At 44.1% G+C, this 22,512-nt stretch overlaps 1 protein-coding gene across 1 annotated transcript in view; it reads right to left on the bottom strand.

The window, feature by feature from the left end:
• LOC122807612 (cytochrome b-c1 complex subunit 1, mitochondrial) overlaps positions 1-22,512 on the bottom strand; it is a 712,697-nt gene that overhangs the window by 488,455 nt on the left and 201,730 nt on the right. Inside the window, exon 6 of the mRNA XM_044078521.1 lies at positions 1,980-2,059. Within this exon, the coding sequence (XP_043934456.1) occupies positions 1,980-2,059 (80 nt within the window). The remainder of the gene's footprint in view (positions 1-1,979; positions 2,060-22,512) is intronic.

The following is a 22,512-nucleotide window of genomic DNA, read 5'->3' on the forward strand; positions in this document are numbered from 1 at the left end:
TTTTTTTAAACCCTGGAAAAACAAAGTAGAAACGGGATAAGGAACTATTTAGGCCTAAATAGAGGCCAAAAAGTTAAACACACTCACTAATAAACTATTTAAACACACTACATAATATACGCATTCTAAATATTTACTAACTAAACTATTAAAGATAAATTACGAATATAAGCTAGAGGAATACATAGAAAAAAATTTTTCCCACTTAGCCAGAGCTGGAAGAATCACCCGATCTGTTTCCGTGGCCAACGAGATCAGAGGAAGGCACCAGTGCATCATGGGATAGGGAGTGAGCCCACGAGCTGGTTGAAGACCTCGAGCTATAGTAAACGGCAGAGTCGGAACAGAGGATCGGCTCTGAACCCATCAGTACAGAATGAAGGCAAGATAGGACAACTTCACATCTTCTGTACTTCTACAAACAAACTTGATTTTAAAAGGTCTAGTATCTGCCATCTTTTTTGGGGGAACAAGGAAGAGTATGGATTTCTGCTGCTCCTCTGATACCCCTCTACTATGACTTCAGGGACAGAAGCTGATTGAGGATGGTTAAGGCCAGCTCAATCTGGTCTGCTAAAATGGGAGTCATCCCATGAAAGGTCTCAAATTCTTCTCTGAAAACTGAAAAGTTAATACCCAGAAGCCAATTGTCTGAGGTAATTTTTCTCCAGTTTTCCCAAAATTCAACCCTATCCCAAGGATATGGGAAGAGGGTTCTAGCTAAGGCAGAGGAAGGGAAGCAGCCACCTAAGGACAGCTAAAATTGCTAACAGGATCCTAGGGAACCATTTCCAGAAGGCACTATCTTTTTTATGGCTTTGTTACTTATGGCTGTCAAAGGTTTGCATCTGCCTGGCCTTCTGACTCTTGGCATGATGGAGGTGGAAATTACAGTACTTGGATGGATAATTTCTATGGCGTATGAGACTGGTTAGAAGAAAGAGAAGTCATAGAAGAAAAAGAAAGTAACATCCTAAAACTACTTTGTGTGGGAAGAACAAACAGGCAACTTCTGTTTATAGGTGCTCCTTAACGTCCTCTGGTAGGGGTTGGATTATCAACCATCATGCCTTCTTATGTTGGAGTCTGGTATTGCTGCCATTGATGCTGCATTCAAAGCATCATTTCCCTTTTTATGCCATACTCGTACAACTTCTGAACGCTATACACCATTCTGGAAAAATGCAACTTAAGGGTCTCGTCAGTGACCTCCAAGCAAATTAATTAGCTTTAGGATCACTCCTTGGCATTTAGTCATGTGTGTCTGATAGCTGATATCCCTGAAGGACAGGATATTAGAAATGCAGAATAGCCTCCATCTCTCCTCATCTGGAAGGGTAACAGGGTCTGGAGCCAAATAAGAGCCCTGGCAGTATCAAGGAAAAAGATCCAAAACAGAATTATTGTACAGGTACTGGGAAGCTTGTTGGGCTCTAGAAATTGTTGGGTTTCTTGAAAGCAGTGAAGATTGGAATCCAGCTACACACTGTCTTAAAAGATCAGAGGTGTTTCTTAATGAGGTTGAGTATTCTCCACAAATGACATGCCCTTGCGAGGCAAACCACAGAAAATGGTCTTGCTCATCTTCTAAGGAAGACACTAATTATTTTTCATGGATTGGCATCCCTGGCATTACAGTTTACTGGTACACTTACCTGCATACTCTTACACCTCTCAACCTCTTAGCACAAGAAATCCAAACCTAAAACAGTGGGAACAAAGGCCTAAAAATCAAGAACATATTTTAAATACTGGTCTTATAAATTTAGAAATTTAAAAGACTAACAGGTTTTATTTAGCATGCATCTTCTGAAGAATACAGAAATCCAAAACTTAAACATCTGTTTTCTTAACGATATGCCAGAATGCTTATGTTTTATGAGGAACAGACCAAAAGTATGAGGTAAAATTCCGGACATTCTGCAAAACTGGAAAGTTGAAATGAGACAGAGACAGAGACAGAGACAAATGTAACTTGCCTCCAGCTGCAGCAAGAACCATACGAGGAGCTTTGTAATGAAGGTTTATATACTCCATCAAATCTTTACGTGACAAATTCCTGAAAGAAAATGACAAAATAAGATGAATTTGCTCATTGAAAGGTGACAAATATTTTTTAAAAAAAAGGTAACTGGCAAAATGAAATGCACAGTAGTAGTCTTCAATCATAAAGTACAGTTGTGTGTACTTACCATAAATGGAGATGTTAGAGTGTATTCACTTTTGCAGTCATTACATTTGGGTAATCCTGCTGGCAGGTTGCCCTCAGGTTGGCCTGAATTCCAAAGTCCTGGGTCCTGCGTCGGCTGCTGTCGCCCCTTCCCTGATGTCAGGTTGTCAGGGGTATAATTTGAATTATTTTCTGCTTAAACTGCGAGCTTTAGCCAGCTAAGACCTGCATGCAATCAACTGAACGTGTAAGTGAAGTTAAGTAAATATTTATCTGCACTTTTTTCAAATACACGATTTAAATTAATTTGTTTGTGTTGCATTGAGCAATATCTAGCTGGAAGTTGTGACTGTTTTTTCAGTAGGTCCCCACCCACCCTAACTGTTTTTGTTTTGGTGTTGATCTTGGTGGCTTTGAAACCGCCCCTCTTGTAAATTTGCACTTGGATACTCCTCCTGGGCCCATCTCATTTGCTTACTCATAAAAAAAAAAAAAAAAAAAATTGTTCTTTTATCTGCTTTTACTGTATTTGTGTTTCTTCCTACGTTATTTTGCTTTTGCGTCATCTTAAAAGTTGTTGTGTCTTTCGGCTTTTCCCAGTTAGGGGACGCCACAGCGGAACTCCGGTCTGCTAAGAATTGGTAGTTGATTTTTACGTGCCGAGTTACCGGCCCTAACGCACAACCTTCAATGAAGGTATGCCCATTCACGCATGTCTCCTTGCGTCATCTTAAAAGTACTCAATTGTATTTATTACTGCTTGGTGTAACTCATTCTAAGCCTTTTAGTTTAAGCACTTGGGCTTCAGACCAGTTTTACATTAAGAAGGTTTGTGGTCTGCACTGTAGTGGCAGAACAGGTAGCTTACATCCTTCTAAGTTGGGAACTGCTGATTGAGGGCTCAGTGTCGGTAATTCTAAAAAAGTGTATTAGTTCTGGTTTAAGCACTTGGGCTTCAGGCCAGTTATTTTACATTAAGAGGGATCGTGGTCTACACTCTTGTGGGAGGAGAGGCTGGACTCTGCCCTTCTGAGCTGGGAATTTCTGGCTAAAGGCTTATAGTGTCTGCATATTTGAACTGCTTCTTACTGAAATTGGTACACCTTGTTTGCTGTAGCATAGACTAGATCCAGGCCTGCTGAATCTAGCTTTGTTTGTATAACTTGAGAACTAATACAGGCATTCTTTAAAGTATTCAACTGTATTTATTACTGCTTGGTAGTAACTTGATTAAAGTGTAGCTATCATTCTAAGTCTTTTGGATTAAGCACTTGGGCTTCAGACCAGTTGTTTTACATTAGGAAGGTTTGTGGCCTGCACTGTGCTGGCAGGACAGGTAGCTTACATCCTTCTAAGTTGGGAACTGCTGATTGAGGGCTCAGTGTCTGTTATTCTAAAAGTGTATTAGTTCTGGTTTAAGCACTTGGGCTTCAGGCCAGTTATTTTACATTAAGAAGGTTCGTGGTCTGCACTCTTGTGGGAAGAGAGGCTGGACTCTGCCCTTCTGAGCTGGGAATTTCTGGTTAAAGACTTAGTGCCTGCATATGTGAACTGTTTCTTACTGAAATTGGTACACCTTTGTTTGCTGTTGCATAGACTAGATCCAGGCCTGCTGAATCTAGCTTTGTTTGTATGCTTGTTGTTTGTTTGCTTGTTATTTCCCTGAAAAGCTAATTCCAACTAAAATGCGGCTTTTCAGCACTTCTGTAGATCCCTAGTGATAGCTGCATTGCTTACTGTACTTATTTTCTTGTTTCACTAGAAAAAAAGTTACTGTTTGTCTTTTTGCATTTAAGTTACCTGTAACACAGTCGCAGGCTACACACTCAAGTGCGCTAGCCTCCTCTGTGTATTTAAAGTAATTTAAGATCTGCATTTCTGTTTCTAAAAAAATGAAGACAAAAGAAAGAGACTTTGGACTTGATTAAGTATTGTTTTTGCTTGTTGTTTCCCTGAAACGCTAATTCCGCCTAAAACGCGGAATTTCAGCGCTTCTGTGGATCCCTAATGATATCTGCATTGCTTACTGTACTTATTTCTTTGTTGCACTTGAAAAAAAGTTGCTGTCTGTTGTTTTTGCATTTAAGTTACCTGTAACACAGTCGCAGGCTACACACTCAAGTGTGTTAGCCTCCTCTGTGTATTTAAAGTAATTTAAGCTCTGCATGTCTGTTGTTTCTGAAAAAAGAAAAAAAATTCCTTGTTTTCCCGCCTTTCTGAACTAGTCTAGTCCAGTTTTCAGGCTTTGCTAAATCCAGGACTGTGATAAAGGTTCCTGTGTTGCCCATATCATACTTGGAGAATTAAGTGGTTTCCTTGTTCACTGAGAGAGGGAACTCTGAGCAGCCTATCTGTCCCTGTAGGAGTGTTCCCAACCCAGCAACTTGTAGCTCATTGGCCATTTTGGGCTAATTTCTATCCTTTTTGATCTCCCTGATATAAAAACCGCTTAGCGCGGTTTCGCGCGCAGCGCTATTTAGCTGCGGTTAAACTATTCCAGGCTCCACGAAGTCTGCACTCCAGTTTTTCCCTTTAAAATTGAAACACTTCAACCCAGCACTAGAAATAAGGCATTTTACGACCGGCACTTACTAAAACTCACTAAAACTAGCACTAGCTTACACTTCAGCCCTATACTTAGTAAGTATAAGGCTCTTTACTCATCCAATCAGCAATACAGTCCCAACCATCTATTCAGACATGTTCAAGGGACAGCTTCAGGTGTGCTCTCCGGTCCAGCTGGTGAATCTGGGCATCTTGAGGCAATGTTACAATTGCCTCATGTACACAGACAACCCCCTCCTCCTCCCAACCAACACAAACATGTGAGAGATGCAGCTACACAGCCAAACTGGAGGCTAAGCTCTCTCAACCCATGACTGGATCAACCAGTCACAAGAAGGGCAGCACTAGCACCACATTACCAGACTCGCACAGACCAGCCATAGCTGCACCAGAAAACAACTCTCGGAAACACGCATAACCATACTCGGAGGCTCTAAATAAGAACCTGCCTAAACAAAGACCTCCTAAGCATACACCCAAGCAACCCCCACCCCACAACAGAAACCAGGTAACACATGTCACAACGTTATTGTGCCAAGCAAAAAACAGCCCCTAAGGCTAAACAACACACCTAACTCACTAGTAATTGGTGATTCTATCATCAGGCACACAGACGTCCCGCTCACTAGACTGAACAAGGAGAAGGCTACCGTAAGCTGCCTGTCGGGTGCCAGAATCCGCCACATAACACATGCACTCAGGTCACTCCACAACAAGTACAAATATGACTCTGTCATTGTACATGTTGGCATAAATGACCGGAGATGTACCTCCCTGGACTACATGAAAAGAGACATGAAGGAGCTCTCTGACCATGTAGCCCAGAGTAGCATCCTGCCCTCACCCAAAATGATGCCAGTATATGAAGAAAAAATTATCAGTTTCAACAATTGGTTAAACTACTGGTGTCATTCAAAGGGGATCCAGTACTTGTCAGCCTGGGACGACATGCTTGACAAGTCACACTGCTTTGTCAGAGACTGCTTGCACCTGTCGCCCCTGGGCTTTCGAATACTGGCCAAGACTCTTGCCGCCCCAATACTGCCTTTTTTTAGGCAAGGCTCAAAAGACAAACCAGCCTCCATAAACAGCAATAAACAAAAACTGAGGGTAATGCTGCACACTGCCAGAAGTCTAAACCTCAAAATGCACGCACTCAAGGCTCTCCTTAGTATGGAAGAAATCGACGTATGTGCAGTGACAGAAAATTGGTTCAAGGCTCCAGAGAGCACCCCAGCACTACCAGGCTATAACACCTACCATACCTTTAGGTCCCAAAACCAGGACCGGAACACAAAAGGAGGGGGTGTGTCCATATTCATCAAGAACACCCACACCTCCAGGTTAGTAGTACAGCACGCGGAATCTGAGACCATCCAAGTGCAATTGATAGCGGGTAAATTGACAGTTCAATTTATAGCTTGCTACAGCTCCCCCACCTTGACTCAGGACCCTCACGCTGCATTAATGAGAACATTAGAAAGTATGAAGATTCTACCCAACACCATGCTACTGGGTTAACTTCAGCTATCCAGACACTGACTGGGAAAACTACTCAAGCTCAAATGCCCTAGCCCAACGCTTCCTTGAGTTTATAAACTCAAACGCCCTTAAACAGCTGGTCACCACTCCCACAAGAGGTGACAACATACTGGACCTGGTCATCACCAACATGGGGAACCTATGTTCCACACCCGAGGTAAACTCGTCATTGGTAACATCAGATCACAAACTAATCAGACTGGACATGCACATCCCGACCCCCTCCCCCACAGTCAAGGAAATCAAAGTAAAAAACTTCTCTAAAGCCAACTTCACACTCCTCAAGACTGAGTTGGGAAGTTTCAAAGCTCCCAATCAAACGGAAAATAACCCATCGGCAGAATCCTTTACAAGTGCATTCTATGAACACCTTCAAGAATGCATGGACCGAGCCATCCCAAGTAAAACCAAGACCAACTCCTCATAAGAGAGGAAGCCAGTATGGTGGACCCCGGCCATAAATAAACTTTACAACAGAAGGATGAATCTTCTGCAAGATAGAACAAAATCCCAAAATAAGAAGGCATCTCTGATTAACATCAGTGAAAAACTGCGCTCCCTCATTAAATCATCCAAGGCCAACTTCAAAAGAAAAGTAGCCAATGACTCTTAAGGAAAACCACAAGACCTTCTTTAACTATGTCAAGAGTCTAGGAGCAAACTCTCAGATATGCTCTGAGCTAGTGCATAATGGCCATAAATACACTAAACCAACAGACATTGCCAACATCCTGGCTGACAATTTCAGTGCAAACTTCACCCCCCCCCCCCCACCAAAGGGGCTAGCACCCATCCAGAAGAATATGGCGCTCTAGATATCTCAGACACACAAGTAAAGACAGCCCTTGCAAAGGCCAAAAACACAGCATCAATGGGACCAGATGCTATCCCAGGTTGCGTCTTACATGAGCTTCAAAATGAACTAAACCCCCCCCCCCCCATCTCAAATCATTATTCAAACTCAGCCGCTCTACAGGCTATATACCCAAAGAATGGCATACAGCAACAGTTGTACCACTCCACAAAGGTGGTGCCACAACTGACCATGGGAACTATCTCCCTATAAGCTTGACTAGCTTGGTCTGCAAAGCCATGGAACGCATTATCATGGAGCTCATTAACAGGGACATTGGGAAACTCCAGACACTGGACCCCACCCAGTTCGGCTTTGTTAAACGCAGACCTTGCCTCCTGAACTTGGTCGACTTCTTCGAAACAGTCACCAAGGCCATAGATGAATGGAAGGTGGTCCACACAGCATATCTGGACCTCGCTAAGGCGTTCAACACCATCCCACTCTCAGGAATCATACACCAGCTTAAATATCAACCCCCCCCCCATGTCACGAGATGGGTTGCCAATTGGCTCTCAGACAGAACCCACACGGTAAGAGTGGCAGGCACCATGTCTGACTCTAAACCAGTCACAAGCAGAGTCCCACAGGGCTCAGTCCTGGGACCCCTCCTGTTCGGTATATATTTCTCCGAAGTACAGGTAAAGGTGGAGGGACTGTGGCTAACCAAGTTCACAGAGGACTGTAAATTGGGTGCAATAATTGACTCTCCAGCTGACACAGGCAACTTGCAAAAGGGTCTCACAGAGACAAACACCTGGTGTCAAAATCACGGCCTCAAGCTAAATGCCAAAAAATGCATAGTAATCCCATTTGGGAAAAACAAAGTACCTACAAACTACCACATAGATGGGAATCCACTAAGTACAGAAGTAATTAGAGACCTGGGTACCCAAGTAGATAGCATGCTCTCTTTTGATAACCACATAGCCAAAACGGTCAGGAAATCCTTCTATGTGGCACACCTGATCACAAAGGGTTTCTCATCCAGATCCAAGGAGGTGATTGTGCCCCTTTACTCCTCACTCATTAGGCCGATAAGAGTACAATGCCCAATTTGGGATGTACCTCACTAGACACCTGCAACAACTAGAAAGACCACAGAAGTACCTCACCAAGAGGATTAAAGGCGTTAAACAATTACCCTATGAAGCACGACTAAAAAAGCTGCAGCTCTTCAGTCACTTACCGTCTGCTCAGAGGTGACCTATGCCTGACCTATAGAAAGTACAGTTTTTTACCTACCATAAATGTAGATGCCCGATAGGTATGCATCTGCAGTCATCACATATGGGTTGTCCTGCCTCAGGCAGCCCTTCGGTCGGCCGGATTCCAAAGTCTGGGTCCGGCGTCGGCTGATGTCGCCCCTTCCCCGACGTCAGAGCGCCTGGGGTATAAAGCGTCAGCCGACGCCATCTTCCTCAGTTTTTCTTGCCCCAGATGCCAGGTGCCCTCTAAGGAAGGCTACATTTGGAGAAATGCAATAAATTCCAAACATGCACAAAAATATATATACATATATAAAAACAAATGCATCATAATAGATAACCCCAGCTAGCTATGAGGGGAATGTACCCAAGAAATACCACAAAGGGGAAGGAGGGAGGGTAAACCTGACTGCAGATGCATACCTATCGGACATCTACATTTATGGTAGGTACAAAACTGTACTATGTCCTTCAAGGATGCATCTGCAGTCATCACATATGGGTAGAATACCATAGCCAATCTGGGGGGTGGTGGATCTATGTAAAGGATGGTGTAGCTAAAATGCCCTGCAGGACTGCCATAGCAAAGCCTGCTCTGGATCTGGAATATAAAGGTAAGTTGTAATGCTTGGAAAATGTATGCACGGAGCTCCATGTAGCAGCTTCTAAAATGTCCTTGGTAGCCACCCCTCTTAAGAAGGCTGTGGAGGTGGCTGTGGCTCTGGTCGAATGAGGCCTAATGTTAACTGGCACAGTTTTTCCATGAAAGGAGTAACAGAAACGAATGCAATTCCCTATCCATTTTGAAATTGCCTATTTTGAAATTGCTTTTCCTTGTGCACCAGCAGCATATGCTACAAACAACTGGTCAGTTTTTCTGTAATTTTTAGTTCTGTCCAAGTAGTAGCGCAACTGTCTGTGTATGTCCAGGGTGTGCAGAAGCTTTTCCCCTTTGTTTTGTGGATTTGGAAAGAAGGCAGGCAGGTGAATGGCTTGGTTTAATGAGACCCTAGATACCACCTTTGGCATAAATGAAGGATTGGTTCTCAATGAGACTCTGTCTTGATGAAAAATAAGAAATGGCTGTACTGCCATGAGGGCCTGTAACTCAGATACTCTTCTTGCTGAAGTTATGGCCAGAAGGAAGGCAGTCTTCCAAAAGAAGAACTGTAGTTCTGCAGATGCTGCTGGCTCAAAGGGAGGCAGTGTTAGTTTTTCCAACACGAAGTTAAGGTCCCAAGTAGGCACTGGTGGTTTCCTTGGAGGATTGATGTTCTTAATTCCCCTTAGAAACTGTCTTAGCAGAGGATGAGAGAAGACAGGTGGATCAGTATTGTACTCTGCTGAAATTGCTGAAGCATGAATTTTAATGAAAGAGTAAGACAGGCCATTGTGGAGCATTTCTGCTAAATATTCCAGGATATGTGCCATGTTCATAACTGTTGCATCTAGGCCCTTTGAGGTGCTCCAGGTGTGAAATCTTTTCCATTTTGCTGAGTATGCCTTTCTTGTGGAAGGCCTGCGAGCTTCCATGATGATATCCTTCACTCTCTTGGATAGCTTATCCTGGTGATGAGTCAAGGTATTTTCCAGGCAGCTAGCTGTAATGTTTTCAGGTTGGAATGCAGAGTTTAGTAATTGTGCTGTGTCAGGAGAAGCGGCCATTGTGGCAGAAGCCATGGTTTTGTCCGTGACATGCTCTTTAGCGATGGGTACCAGTGCTGTCTTGGCCAGTCCGGAGCTATCAGAATCACTCTTGGTTGCTCTGCCCTGATCTTCAGTAAGACCTTGGTCATTAATGGAAGAGGTAATGCATACACTGTTAGAGCTCTCCAGCTGAAAGAGAGGGCGTCCACTTTCCATGCTTGTGGGTGGTATGTCCTTGTGCAGAATTTGTCCAGCTGATGATTGTGTGGGGAGGCAGAGAGGTCTATGTCCGGTGTCCCCCATGATTGCGTTATCTGATGAAAGATGTCTGGGTGCAGCATCCATTCGTGTGCATCCATGATGTTCCTGCTTAAGCTGTCCGCCAGCATATTGTCCTTTCCTGGTACAAACTGGGATTGCAGCTGTATATTGAGAGTCAGGGAAAGTTCCCATAGATTCATTGCCAGTCTGCAAAGAGGGTAGGAATGGGTGCCTCCTTGCTTGATTATGTACCACATAACTGTAGTGTTGTCTGTCCTTATTAACAGGTGACCTTGATGTAGAAATAACTTAAAGGCCTCGATTGCATGCATCACTGCCAGCATTTCCTTTTGGTTTATGTGCATGCGTAGCTCTTTTTGTGACCATAGTCCTTGAATGCATCTTCCTTCCATGTGCGCTCCCCATCCGTGGTCTGAAGCGTCCGTTGTAAGGGTTTGGCTGGCTATTGGTTTGCTGAAGAGCAAACCCCTGTTTGACTGGCTTGCTTGAGCCCACCACAGAAATTCCCTTTGAAGGCATTGGATGAGTGGTATCAAAGTTTCCAAGCTGTGACTGCTGAGTCCATAAACTCCTGAGGTACCATTGGAGTTTCCTCATATGTAGCCTTGCTTGAGGAATCAGAAGAATGCAAGAAGCCATGTAACCCAGGGCCTGCAGGATTTTCCTTGCAGTCAGCCGAGTTTGTCTCGACAGGTTTTTGAAGTAATCCGGTAGTTGGTTTTGTTTTTCTTCTGTGAGGAAAGCCATTTGGGTGGTTGTGTCCAGATCCGCACCCAGAAAAGTTATTCTTTGGGATGGTACAAGTCTTGACTTGTGAATGTTGACTGTATATACCAAGGCCTGAAGAAGATAGATGGCATAATTCAAGTGTTTTACCAAAATCTGTTGGCTGTCCGCTTGTATAAGGCAGTCGTCCAGATACGGGTATATTTGCATCCCCTGAAGTCTGCAGTGTGCAATTACTGATGCCAGGCATTTCGTGAATACTCTGGGCGCAGTAGATAAGCCAAAGAGCAATGCTGAGAATTGATACTGCTCTGAACCTGCAAGAAATCTGAGGTGTCTTCTGCAGCTTTGTCTGATAGGGACATGCAGGTATGCCTCCTTGAGGTCCAGAGTTACCAGCCAAGACCCCTTGCCCAGCATGGGAAGGAGTTGCTGTAGTCTCAGCATTTTGAATTTTGGCACAATGAGATAAGTATTTAGTGCGGACAAGTCGAGAATAGGCCTCCATTGCTTTTCTTTTCCTGGAACAAGGAAGAGTCTGGAATAAAATCCTTGGCCTTGTTCTGCGAGAGGAACCTTTTCTATTGCTTTCATTTTCATTAAGTTGGAGATTTGTTTCAAAGCCTCTGCCCTTTGATTTGGTGGCAGGTCTGGCATGCCTTTTCTTTTCGGTAATGTGTGGAAATGGAACCTGTATCCTTTGTCTATTATATGTAGTGTCCATTTGTCCCTTGTAATAATGTGCCAATTCTCTGAAAATAAGGAAAGCTTTCCGCCCAAAGGTGCTTCCAATTGAGCCCTGGTTGGCGGTGTCAAAGTAAAGTCATTGAGTCTGTCCTTGTGCAGCAGTTGTAGGGCCTGCACTACCTCTCTCTGGTTGGGATGCTGCCATTGACGTCCTCTGTAGGAGCCTCTAGCTTGCCCTCTATCTCTGGCACGCCTGTTCTTGCCTCTCTGAAATCTGTCTGTGCCTGGAAAGGACCAGTTCTTGGAAGGCCAATTTCTGCTGAATCTAGGTGGTTGGACTTGCATAAAATCTTTGACTGTTTGAACAGATTTTGCCTTTTCTTCAAATTTCTTTAACACCTCCTGAGCAGTGGAGCCAAATAACTTTTGCTTTTCCAGTGGAGCATCCAGAAGCTTTGCTTTAACAAGGTCTGGCAGAGATTGTTCCTTCAGCCAAGCATGCCTACGTATGACTGCACCTGTCATAGCTGACCTACATGAAGCTTCCAATGCATCATAACCACACTGCAAGAAATGGTTGCTAACCTGTTGAGAGTTATGTACCAGATCCTGAAGTGATTTGCGATCTAGGGGTTCAGGGGAAGACAGCTTTTTATGCAATTCATCTAACAAATATTCTTGGTACTGTATCATATGAAATTGACAGTTTAAAGCCCTCATAGAAAGGGTAGCAAAAGTATACACCTTTTTACCCCATCGCTCTAAAGCCCTGGACTCCCTTTCAGAGGGGAGTGGATTTTTTGTAGTGACAGCTGCAACCCCTTTAGGGCCCTGGGAGATAGTTTCTGGATCAGCAGAGTGGGCCTTGTAAAGGAAAAGGTGTGATTCTGGGACCCTGTAGTACCCATCGGGTTTGGCAGGAGCCGGAGGGAGAGTGTCAGGGGTTGTGCTAGATTCAGAGTACATATCATCAATGACATTCAAAACAGGGGGAATAGCCAAAGGTCTATGTTGAGGCAAATGCAAAAAGGTCCTTAATCTCTTCCTGGAGTCAGAGAATTCCTGGCCCTGCCATTGGAAATGCTCCCTCAGTGTGCACAGTTTCCCCAAAAGACAGTTCTTCAGGAGGGGAGGCCGAAGGGATAGATTCCTCTGCATCTGAATCCTCTTAGGCCGGAAAAGCCTCCTCCTGGTAGTCCGAGAGAGCAGAGCCATCAGAGGCCTCATCTGAGGAGAGGGGATCAGAGGGCTCAACCCTGGGCCTTTTATCTGTAGGAGGTTGAGAGTCCCTGTCCAGATGAGGCTGAGAACCCCTAATTAATGAAATAAGGTCTTCTGCTAGACTAAGGATCTGAGAACCTGTAGTGGGTCCCTGAAAGATAACCCTGGGAGGCATAGATTTAGAGTGTTTAGCAGCTTTAGCCCCAGAGAAGGCGTTAATAGACATGGATGCAGGAGGCCTGGCTGCACCACGTGCTGGTGTAGTTTTGTCTAAGGGAATGGTATCGGAAGGTTCCTGGACACCAGATTCCAATGGAGATTCAACAACCGATACAGTAATGGCCTCCAGGGCCGAGGTTGTCGGTTGCATGGTTTCGGTGGACGATAGTACCAAGGACTGTTTCAGCAGAGACAGAGACACTCGCGGTAGGCCTGGCCGTGGTTTCAGCCAAAACCGCGGACCGTGTGTGCCGGTCCTTGTCCTTCCGTTTCTGTATTAAAAGTGTAGTCGTTGTCTCCGACGGCATTTTGTAAGCAAAACTAGCCCCAAAAAATTCCTCTGCAAACTCCGACCGACGTCTTAGAGTGCGTCGGTTGAAGGAAGCACAGGCGGAACAGGCCGAGACGTCGTGGTCTGGGCCTAGGCAAGGTAGGCAGTAAGAGTGGAATTCCTTATGAGGTATTTGTTTCCCACAAGTTAAGCAATTATTAATTTTATCTGACATCGGCTGAGGCAAGAAAGAGTCCCCAACGGGGTACTTAGCTTTTGAAGTCTTCGGTTTAGCTGAATTACAGGAGCTGGCTGACCGGCACTTGCAAACTGCTTCTGCTTTGGGCACCACGCGGCAAGAAAGACTGAGGAAGATGGCGTCGGCTGACGCTTTTATACCCCAGGCGCTCTGACGTCGGGGAAGGGGCGACATCAGCCGACGCCTGACCCAGACTTTGGAATCCGGCCGACCGAAGGGCTGCCTGAGGCAGGACAACCCATATGTGATGACTGCAGATGCATCCTTGAAGGACATCCATGTCAAACCCTGAACTAATGGACATGCTTCAACCTCAAAAAAACGAGATCCCTCAGAACCACTCGTTCTAGCGACTTGAACCTATGTACAACAATAAACAGGACATGCTGGAGGGATAGATTCCTGTCCCAGTGACTCCCCTCACTCTGGAATACAATTTCAATCCATATTAGACAGAGCTCCTCTCTGACCCTCTTCAAGAGAAATCTTGATGAGTGGATGGGTAATCGTAAGTTCTACCCTGGGATCACTTCAGGAGCCCTGTTGACAGAGGCCCAAGGTTACTAATCTAATGAGGAGGCGAAAGCCATCACTCTGTGGCTAGGCTTATAAATGCCCATGGGCAGATAGCCTAGTACTTACCTATGAACCTATAAAAGAAGCAGCAGACGCCATTTTCTTTAGTTTTTTCTTACGCCAGATGTCAGGTGCCCCCTAAAATGGTAGCCAAAATTTATATATATATATATATATATATATATATATATATATATATATATATATAGGTTGTATAAAACAGAGAAGGAAAAATAGGTTCCCTCAGAAGAGAAAGGCTGAAGTGGCTGCAGCTCTGGTGAATGTGACCTAATGCCCCTAATGCCCTTAGGCACTAGATGCCATGTTTTAAGTAGCAGAACAAATGCAGTGGGCTATCCATTTTGAAATAGTCTGCTTTACGATAGCCTTTCCTTGTGATCCTGCAGCATATGCCACTAGTAATTGCTCTGTCTTTCTGAAAACGTTGGTTCTGTCCAAGTAGAATCTAAGCGGTCTGTGTACGTCCAAAGAATGCAGAATTCTTTCCCCCTTGTTCTGTGGATTTGGATAAAAAGTTGGCAGATGAATGGTTTGGTTAAGAGCCACACTGGACACCACTTTAGGCATAAATGTTGGATTTGTCCTAAGGGAGACCCTGTCTGGATAATAAATTATAAAAGGTTCCACAGCCATGACTGTAGCTCTGAATCTCGTCTTACAGAAGTTATTGCTAGGAGCAGAACCGTTTTCCAAGATAAAAACTTTATATTGGCAGTAGCAGCTGGCTCAAAAGGAGGCAGGGTGAGTTTTTCCAAGACATAGTTGAGGTCCCATGCAGGTATTGGTGATCTCCTTGGAGGCCTTACATTTTTGGCTCCTCTGAGGTACTGTTTTAACAAGGGATGAGAAAAGATTGGTGGCTCTGTATTGTAATGAGCTGAAATAGCAGAGGCATGAATTTTAATAGATGAGAAAGATAGGCCTTTATCAAGCATCTCAGTTAAGTATTGTAAAATCTGAGGAATATTTGGCACAGCTGTATCCGTTCCTTGTGCCTGGTTCCAAGCACAGAATCTCTTCCATTTTCCTGCTTAAGATTTTCTAGTACTGGGCCTTCTGGCTTCCAAAATGACATCCATCACAGCTTTGCTGAGAGGTTTGTTTTGTATGACTACATTATCCGCCATGCTGCCAGGTTTAAAGTCCTGAGTTGGCTTTGCAGGATCTGATTATTTTACTGGGACAGTAGATGTGGCACTTGAGGAAGAGTCCAAGCTGGGCATTGAGACAAGCTCTTTAATATTGGGTACCAGTGCTGGTGGGGCCAGTCTGGTGCAATCAGTATCATCTATCTATACTACAAACCGATACCCAAGATCCAGTGAAAAATCTCTCCTCTCCATCACCAAGGCTAAAAATAATGCAGAGAAAGCACTCTACTCCCACACCGTTGCCAGAAATTGGAACTCTCTTCCCCTATCTGTGTCCACTGCCCCCTCCACATCCATATTCAAAAACTCCCTCAAATTGCACCTTCTTAGTACATGGTTATGCCCTTGTATCACATAACCCTACCCATACTACTATTAACTCCCCAAAGTCCTCTCTGATCACATGCTGGAGCTCTGATTCCCTGTAGGCTTGGTCATCTGAAAGGGTACTTTTAACTGTAGAATCTTACTTGATATATTTTCTTTTCTTACCAAAGTATGACTGACATTGTCGTTTTACCCATGTTCTATATCTTTTACCTGGAGTGTTTTTATTAATTCTTGTTATATTACTATGCTCAGCATACATGATGTAACCTGTTTTGTGTATTATGCTGGATGTACTGTATTTGTACAACTTGATGTTGGAGCTTTTCTCCCCGGGCCTCCGCTGAAAATGGACCTGGTCCAGTCGGAATTTCCCGGTTAACAAATGTAAAATAAATAAATAAATAAATAAATCACTGGCGTCTCCTGTCTGACCTTTAGGAGTACCCTTGGGGAGGAGAGGCAGAGGGGGAAAGGCATATACTGATTAGTTTTTCCAGCTGAAGGATAGGGCGTCCACTTTCCATGCTTGTCTGTGATAAATCCTTGTGCAGAATCTTTTTAGTTGGTAGTTGTGAGGGGAGGCAAATAGATCTATGTATGGGCATCCCCATTTCCTTGTTATCATGTTAAAGACTTGTGGATCCAGCTGCCACTCGTGGGGATCCATGAGGTTTCTGCTTAGTTCGTCTGCCAGAGTAGTTTTCCTTCTTGGCAGGAATTGTGCCTGTAGATGTACTTGGTAAGTCAATGCTGTGTCCCACAAAGTCATGGCTAGTCTGCAAAGGGGTAAGGGTGTGTGCCCCCCTGCTTGTTTATATACCACATGACCGTGGTGTTGTCTGTCTTTATCAATAGTTGTCCTGGTTGAAGTAAGGTCCTTGAAGGCTGTCAGGGCGTTTTGATCAGCTAGCATCTCTTTTTGATTGATAAGTAGATGCATTTGGTTTGAGGTCTATTTCCCTGAATGCATTTTCCTGCCATGTGGGCTCCCCAGGAATAATCTGACGCATCCGTTGTTAGTGTTTGCTTGGCTGGGGGTAATGTGAATGGCTGTCCCTTGTTTTGATGACAAGCCTTTGCCCACCATCGAAACTCCTGTTGCAGGCAGGGAATGAGAGTAATTATAGTTTCCAGGCTGTGGCGATGTGGAGTCACAACGCTTTTTAGGTTCCAATGAAGTTTCCTCATATGCAGTCTTGCATATGGAATTAGTAGGATGGAGGATGCCATGAAGCCCAAAGCCTGCAGAATTTTTCTTGCAGATAACTGGGCCTTTGTTGCTAACATGTTGAAGTAAGTAGTCAGTTGTCTTTGTCTGGCTTGAGATAAGCCATCTGGGCAGTTGTATTTAAGCTTGCATCCAGGAATATTATCTCTTGAGAGGGTACGACTTTTGATTTCTTTTCGTTGACTGTGTACCCTAGGCATGTTAGAAGTTTTTTTTTTTCACAAATGTCAGATGCTGTAGAAGGATGTCCTTGTTCTTTGCTTGAATTAGACAGTCGTTCAAGTAAGGAAATATTTGTATTCCTCTGTCTGCAGAATGCAATTACTGGTGCCAGGCACTTTGTAAAGACCCTGGGCACAGTAGATAAGCCAAATGGCAGTGCAGAGACTTGATAATGCATTGAGCCAGCCTTGAATCTGAAGTATCTTCTGCATATTTGTCTGATTGGGACATGCAAGTATGCCTCTTTTAGGTCTAAAGTTGCAAGTCAAGCTTTCTTGCTCAGCATGGGCAGTAGCTGCTGTAAAGTCAACATTTTGAATTTTGGAATATCCAGGAATGTATTCAGAATCGATAGGTCCAGTATTGGCCTCCAGGCCTTGTCCTTTATGGGTACCAAGAACAGTCTTGAGTAAAATCCTTGTCCCCGCTCTTGCTCTGACATTTGTTGAATGGCCCTCATGTCCATGACGGATGAGACTTGTTTTTGTGCCTCTGCCCATTGATTTTTTGGCAGATCTGGCCAGCTGTTTGCCTTTGGCAGGGTATGGAAATGGAACTTGTAGCCTTGTGACACGATATTTAGAACCCACTTGTTCTGGGTTATAATGTGCCAATTTTGAGAAAAAAGTGCTAATTTTCCCCCCAAGGGTGCTGTCAGGAAACAAGTGCTTGGGTGCAGGCAGGGGGAAGTCATTGGGACCGTTTCCTGTAAGGTTGTGATTTGTCTTCTCCACTTTTGGAGGTAGAAGCACCCCATTGCTTTGACCTGTATGATACTTGCGCCTGGGATCTGCCTCTAGGGCATCTGGGTCTGCCCCTTTGTGGTCTGTCTGACACAGGAAAGGACCAATTCTTTGTTGACCAGTGTCTACTAAACCTAGGTGGCTGTACTTGTAAGAAATCTTTGACCGTTTGTACAGATTTAGCCTTGTCCTCCATTTTCTTTAACTCCTCTGCCTTAACACCAAACAAAGAACCATGCTGTAAAGGTGCATCCAATAATTTAACTTTAACATGATCAGGCAGATTTTGTTCCTTTAACCAAACATGCCTTCTAATTACAGAACCTGTAACTGTGGCCCTGCAGGAGGCCTCTAAAGAATCAAAACCACATTGCAAAGTATGCTTTCCAACTTGCTCAGCTGCATGCAAAATATCCTGCATTTCCTTGTTTTCTGCACATTCAGAATTTAACAACATTTTCTGTTTAAGCAATGCCATGACATATTGCTGATATTTGAGCATGTGAAACTGACAGTTTAAGGCCCTTAAAGCCAAGGTAGCAGGTGTGTAAACCTTTTTTCCCCATCTATCCAGTGCACTAGAATCCCTGTCAGAAGGGGTAGGGTTTTTTGCAGCAGAAGCCTTACCCTTGGGGCCCTGAGAAATAGTTTCTGGGTCTGCAGCAGGGTTTTTAAAAAGGAATTTATGCGAGTCAGGAACCCTGTAATATCTGTCAGGCTTAACAGGTGCTGGAGGTAAGGAGTCAGGGGTAAGTCTAGACTCCAAAAACACATCTACAATGTCTAACACAGGAGGGATGGCTAGTGGCTTGTGCTGTGGTAGTAACAGGAAATCCCTGAGCCTCTTTTTAGACTCTGAAAAATCTTGGCTCTCCCATTGGAAATGCTCCCTCATGGTATGTAAGGTTTCCCCAAAAGAATACTCCTCAGGAGGAGAAGCTGAAGGTATGGATTCTTCAGCATCAGAATCCTCATGGGAGGGAAATAATATTCCTGATCAGAAGAGGAATCAGAAGAAATGGAAACCTGATCTGAAGATTCATAGTAGGGATGGCTAGTGGCTTGTGCTGTGGTAGTAACAGGAAATCCCTGAGCCTCTTTTTAGACTCTGAAAAATCTTGGCTCTCCCATTGGAAATGCTCCCTCATGGTATGTAAGGTTTCCCCAAAAGAATACTCCTCAGGAGGAGAAGCTGAAGGTATGGATTCTTCAGCATCAGAATCCTCATGGGAGGGAAATAATATTCCTGATCAGAAGAGGAATCAGAAGAAATGGAAACCTGATCTGAAGATTCATAGTAGGGATGGCTAGTGGCTTGTGCTGTGGTAGTAACAGGAAATCCCTGAGCCTCTTTTTAGACTCTGAAAAATCTTGGCTCTCCCATTGGAAATGCTCCCTCATGGTATGTAAGGTTTCCCCAAAAGAATACTCCTCAGGAGGAGAAGCTGAAGGTATGGATTCTTCAGCATCAGAATCCTCATGGGAGGGAAATAATATTCCTGATCAGAAGAGGAATCAGAAGAAATGGAAACCTGATCTGAAGATTCATAGTCAGTCTATTGCCTAGGCCTTTTATCAGGAGCGGGATGGGAACCCCTGATTAAGGTAATCAAGTCTTCAGCCATTTTGAGCATTGTTTTTTGGGCATGGAGGCCTGTCCACGTGGCTCGATGTAGCTTTGTTGCCTTCGAAGCTGCTTTAGTCTTTGCCTTCGAAGTCGGTTTAATGTACAGATGTGTGGGTCTGAATACACTCTCAGAAGCCGGTGCCTGCTCAGTGGCTCCGGATCTGAAGGAATAGTGTCCGAGGCTCCAATACCTTGAGTTTCCAGCAGCATGGCCAACTCCACGTGGGAGTCAGTAGCAGCCTGCGACTCTGAAGTAGCGGTCGTCAGGGGCTGCGAAAGCACCTGAGAACCAGCAAACCGGCGACTGGCTTAGGAGAAGCTTCATAGTCGGTTTTGGGCCTCGGTCTTTCTTTTTCTTTGCGTTTTTTATGAACTCTGGTAGTCGGATGGCTTTCCGATGACATTTCTGGATAATTAAATCTGCGTCCAAAGTAGTTTAAAGCACAATCATACAGACGCTTAATAGCACGTTGGTTAAATCTAGCACAAAACCGACAACCTAGGAAATTATGATCAGGGCCTAGGCAAGGAATACAGTAAGAATGAAAGTCCTTATGAGGTATTTGCGTCCCACAAGAAATACAACTATTAACTTTTTCTCATTGGTTCTGGAGCAAGAAAAAAAAAGTTTCCCCAATGGGGTACTTAGCTTTATAGAAGACTTCGGATCTGAAATTCGAATTTGCAAACTGCTTCGGGCACCGCGCGGCAAGAAAGACTAAAGAAAATGGCGTTGGCTGCTTCTTTTATTCCCCTGATGACCTGACGTCAGGGAAGGGGCGACAGCAGCCGACGCAGGACCCAGGACTTTGGAATTCAGGCCGACTGAGGGCAACCTGCCAGCAGGATTACCCAAATGTAATGACTGCAACAGTGAAACACGAAGAACATCTGCCTTATAACAAAATACACGGACTCCTCAAAGAAAAACCTTCAGGACCCATTAAAACAGGAACCATAACTGCAAACTATATAGCAAAAAAATGTAAGAGTCACAGCAATTTTGCAACAGACCAAAATCTGCTTTTACATGCTGGCTAGCACCCCAAAACTATACTTGATATGAATACTCTGAAAACTGCTGACTGAACTTGAAAGATTTTATTTTAATGGCTACTGAATTTTTGTTCATGGAACATCACTTACCTGAATGACTAAGCAGACCCCCATGTAGCAAAAAAAATAATCATCCGAAGTTAACAGTCCAGGATGAATCAGTAATGGTAATGCATTTACATACTGGGAAATGGCTAAGAAAAGGTAATGTACTTACTGTAAACACTGGATCCTTTCACCATGGTCCATCCGATATGACAGATGGAACTTTGGGTCATTTGCTGGACCAGAGGCACTAAAACCAGTGCTCCAAGCACAGAGTTACTCTAATTTTTCTCTTTCCCTTAATGCATCTGGGATGAAGCTACCACAGACCGTGTTTCTTGCCAATAAGTAGAACTGCCCTATGATACAACTGATGGATAAGAGTTCAAAGTGTCCTTCATAAATTACCATTTTGAACGGAGGGTGATGAGAGGGATGTCCTGAAAGGATAAACTTGGATAACTGTTGCAGTCATCACTTTTGGGTTATCTGCTTACAGTAGCCCTCAGTCGGCATGATTAACAAAGTCTTGGGTCCTGCGTCGGTTGCTGTCCCTTCTTCCATGATGTCAGGGGTATAAAACATGCAGCCAACAACATTACATCAGTTTTTCTTGCCCCAGATATCAGGTGCCCCCATAATGGGAAACAATTAAATCTATAAATATGCAAGGTTATACCTCCAACAAAAAAGCAAATACACCTAAAAAGCTTTTGAAGATAGCAAAGGAAAGTATAGGTATATCCAAAATAAGAAGGGGGCTGGAGGGAGGGTAACCAGGACTGCAACAGTGAATACACTCTAACATCTACATTTATGGTAAGTGTACACAACTTTACAATGTTCTTCATGTTTCACTGTTGCAGTCATCAATTTTGGGTAGATTTCCAAAGCTAAGTATGGGAGGAGGAATTTAAATGGAATTAGGACCAGCTAAAAGGCCCTGCAAGACTGCAGTGGCAAAGCCAGCTCTGGATTCAGAGAAAATTGGCAGATGGTAATGATTGGTGAAAGTATGTACAGAACTCCAGGTAGCAGCTTCTAGGATGTCCCTGGTAGGGACGCCTCTGTGAAAGGCTGTAGAGGTAGATGCAGCCCTGAAAGAGTGGGGTCTGATCCCCTGTGGGATAGGTTTTCCATGGTGTTTGTAGCAGAAATAAATACAATGGACTATCCATTTGGAAATGGTTTGCTTTGAAATAGCCTTCCCCTATGCCCCTGCAGCAAATGCCACCAGCAGTTGATTAGATTTCCTTTAAGGTTCAGTTCTGTCCAAGTAGAATCTAAAGTTGTCTGTGCACGTCTAAAGAATGCAGAATCCGTTCCCCTTTGTTCTGAGGATTAGGAAAGAAGGCTGGCAAATTAATGAGCTGAGATGGCTGAGGCGTGAATTTTGATGGAAGAGAAAGACAGGCCCTTATGAAGCATCTCAGTTAAGTATTGTAAAATCTGAGGTAAATTGGGCACTGCTGTGCTCATCCCTTGAGATTGGTTCCAGGCACAGAATCTTTTCCATTTTTCAGCGTAAGACTTTCTAGTACTAGGCCTCCTTGCCTCTAAAATTATATCCATCACTGGTTTACTGAGGGATGGTAAAGGAGAAATTATGTAATTAGCCAGGCTGCTAGATTCAGTGTTTGAAGATGAGGGTGCAGAATTTGGTTCTCCTGCTGAGACAATAGAGTAGGAGCCTGAGGCAGGTGCCATGGGGCCAACGTGACACACTGCGCAAGAAGGGGTACCAGTGTTGGCTTGGCCAGTCTTGGAGAGAAGAGGCAGAGGGGGGGGGGGGAAGGCAAACTGATGGGTTTTTCCAGCTGAAGGACAGAGCATCCACTTTAAAAGCTTGTTTGTGGGGAGTCC

The sequence above is a fragment of the Protopterus annectens genome, chromosome 7.part1, assembly GCF_019279795.1.
Source record: "Protopterus annectens isolate FY-2018-M chromosome 7.part1, PAN1.0, whole genome shotgun sequence".
NCBI classification, from domain to species: Eukaryota; Metazoa; Chordata; order Ceratodontiformes; family Protopteridae; genus Protopterus; species Protopterus annectens.